This window comes from Poecilia latipinna, unplaced genomic scaffold (assembly GCF_001443285.1).
Source record: "Poecilia latipinna isolate Pla-1442-1.1 unplaced genomic scaffold, P_latipinna-1.0 Scaffold6847, whole genome shotgun sequence".
Taxonomy (NCBI): Eukaryota; Metazoa; Chordata; class Actinopteri; order Cyprinodontiformes; family Poeciliidae; genus Poecilia; species Poecilia latipinna.
Window position 1 is genome coordinate 1 of NW_015119463.1, and position 3,095 is coordinate 3,095.

Here is a 3,095-nt window from a genome sequence, read left to right on the forward strand (position 1 = left end):
ATATATTTTTTAATTTCATTTTATTGTCGTTTGGGGGCGGGGGGAGGGGTGTATGTTTGACTTCACACCTGTGCGGCATGCGTAATGTGACCTTCAAGAGATGAAATGTCACTCTGGCGCGTTGTCACAGAGAAGAAAGTAAAACGAAGTCTCAAAGCACAGTTTAAACTCTCGCATTGTTTTTTTTTTGTTTGTTTGTTTTTTTCTGATGTCACGCTCACCTCGTTCGGAGTTGTAGCTCCGTTGTTCACAGACGCGCTCCGGCTGTGCGCGTTCCACGAGTTGTCCGCGTTCTTCGCCTCGTTGTTCCTCGGCGTGCTGCTCGGGCTGCACGGCTTCAGAAACATAAAGTCACTTTTGGCTGATTCGGGGGTCAGACAGGCTTTATAACAATATGACTGAGAAAAACTGCTATTTCCATTCACCTCCATGCAGTTCGTAGGTACTTTGGACGCGGATGAAATCTGCAAGTTGAGGTTGGATTTTTTGAACACCTCCGGGGGCGGCTCTGGCTGAAACCCCCCGCAGCAGCAGCAGGCTAAGGGGGGCAGGTTGTAACCGCTGTGGGTCTCCCGGTCCTTGTAGCACTTAACGGCAGCCAGCACTATGATAGCCACCAGGAATATTAACGATATTGTGCTGAGTGACACGATGAGATACAAGGCGAGGTTTGAGGGGGGTTTCGGGCTGAGAGTTAGATCTCCGAAATCTGACAGCGACTCAGGCACGCTGTCTACAACTGTGAGGACAATAGAGGCTGTGGCGGAGAGCGGCGGCTGCCCGTTGTCCTTGATTAATATTACCAACCTTTGTCTTGTTGCGTCTTTCTCAACTAATCGGCGAATGGTCCTGATTTCGCCTGTATATAGAGCCACGCTGAACAAGCCCGGGTCAGTCGCCTGAATAACCTGGTAAGACAGCCGGGAGTTTTGCCCCGCGTCTGCGTCTAACGCCGTGATTTTGGTAACCAAATACCCCGCGTCCACAGAGCGCGGAACCACCTCCGTGGCAACGGAGCCGTTCTTGGGCAGCGGGGATACAATGACAGGCGCGTTGTCATTCTGGTCCAGAACAAACACGTTGACCGTGACATTGCTGGCGAGAGGGGGGAAACCGGCGTCCTGTGCCTGCACCAGAATCTGAAAGTTTCTAAGTTGCTCGTAATCGAAAGAGCGCAGTGCGTATATGTTGCCGTTGTCGGAGTTGATGGAGACATAAGTGGACACGGGCATGCCCTGAATTTGACCCTCCAGAATAGAATAAGACAGATATGCGTTCTGATTAGAATCTGGGTCGAACGCAGAGACAGAGCAAATGGAAGCGCCCGGGGCGTTATTCTCGGTCACATAAACTGTGTATGAAGGTTGAGAGAACCGCGGGGGGTTGTCGTTTATGTCAGACACTTGAACCAGAATTGTTCTCCTGGTGGAGAGTGAAGGGGAGCCCAAGTCTCTGGCCGTAAGTGTGATGTTGAACTCGGACACAGTCTCTCTGTCCAGCGGCTCGCTTGTCACCAGCGTGTAATAGTTCTTAAAAGATGAATGGAGCTGAAAGGGGACATTATTCGGAATCTGACAGTCCACGTTTCCGTTCTCTCCCGAATCTCGGTCCATGACGCTGATCACAGCTATCACTGTGCCAGGCGACGCGTCCTCCTGGACAGGTGTGGACACTGACGTGAGGATAACTTCGGGAGCGTTGTCATTCACATCCAGGATGTCCACCAGCACCTTACTGTGTACTGCCACAGCCGACGGTCCTCTGTCTTTTGCTTGAACGTACAGTTCATACACACTGGCTTTCTCGTAGTCCACAACGCCCTTCACACGTATCTCCCCCATGTAGGGGTCCACGCTGAACAATTCGCGCACCTTAAGAGGTGCGTGCCCGCTAAACGCGTATGTAACTTCCCCATTTGAGCCTTCGTCCAAGTCTGTGGCGTTTAACTTCAGCACCAGCGTTCCCCTGGGTGCGTTTTCCACCAAGCTCGCCCTGTAAACTGAGCGATCAAAGACGGGCACGTTGTCGTTGGCATCTAACACTGTGACAGTTATTAGCGCTGTCCCAGAGCGTTCCGGTGAGCCTCCGTCAAAAGCAGTAAGAACCATTTCGTGCCTTTTTTGCTGCTCCCTGTCGAGCGGAGTGTCCAGCACCAGCTCAGCAAACTTGCTGCCATCATTGCGCGTCTGGATGTTGAGCACGAAGTGCTGGTTTGCGCTCAGCTGGTAGGAGCGCAAAGAGTTGGTGCCCACGTCCTGGTCCTGTGCGCTCTCTAAAGGGAAGCGTGAGCCGGGCGCAGCAGACTCTGTGATGTCGAGATTGAACTCAGTCCACGGGAAGCTGGGGGAGTTGTCGTTGACGTCTAAAATCTCCACTTCCACTCTGTACAGTTCTAACGGGTTTTCGATGACAACTTGTAGGTGTAGAAAACAGCTCGGGCTTCTTTCACACAGCTCCTCTCTGTCTATCTTTTCGTTAACAAAGAGGATCCCGTTCTCCAAGTTCACTTCTAAATACTGTTTCTTTGCGCCGGAGACGATGCGAAACCTTCGCGCTGAAAGCTTGGCCACATCCAGACCCAGGTCTTCTGCGATGTTGCCCACAAATGCTCCGTGATCCAGCTCCTCGGGGATGGAGTACCGAATCTGCGCAAGTACCAGGTCCACCACGCACGCACACAGCAGTAGACATATGACCAGACCAGTCACCGGAACCCAGCAGCCTCTGCAGAGTTTATGTTCCATGTCCGCGGCGTGCGTAAAAAATAAGCTTATCCAGACATGCTTTACCTCATAAAGCCTGTCACCATTAAAGCTGCGAAGTTTAAAATCAAATTAAAAAAACCTAAAAGAGTTTGTCCAGGTACAAAAAAATATATATATATCTCAAGATGAAAAGTTTTTAAACACCTATCTATGTATAAAACTTTGTGTGGGAGGGGGGAGAACTGCAGATGAAAGAACAGCAAGCGAAAGGAGAAAGACTGTGGCTCTCTCTGTGCTGTGCACCACGCGCAGCACTGGTGTGTGAACGGGGGAGGCTTGCGCTTTGATTTTCCAGTGTATTAGACACTCGGAGGAGCTGGTGGTAAGGCG

General features: G+C 51.1%; 1 protein-coding gene across 1 annotated transcript; it reads right to left on the minus strand.

Moving 5' to 3' along the window:
* Positions 1-18: 18 nt before the first annotated feature.
* On the minus strand, positions 19-3,084 carry LOC106944085 (protocadherin-10-like). The gene is made up of 2 exons (XM_015027341.1): positions 426-3,084; positions 19-335 (listed from the first exon to the last, which is right to left on the minus strand). The coding sequence occupies exons 1-2, from the start codon at positions 2,742-2,744 to the stop codon at positions 63-65; spliced, it is 2,592 nt and encodes an 863-aa protein (XP_014882827.1). The 5' UTR covers positions 2,745-3,084; the 3' UTR covers positions 19-62.
* Between the last annotated feature and the right edge of the window lie 11 nt (positions 3,085-3,095).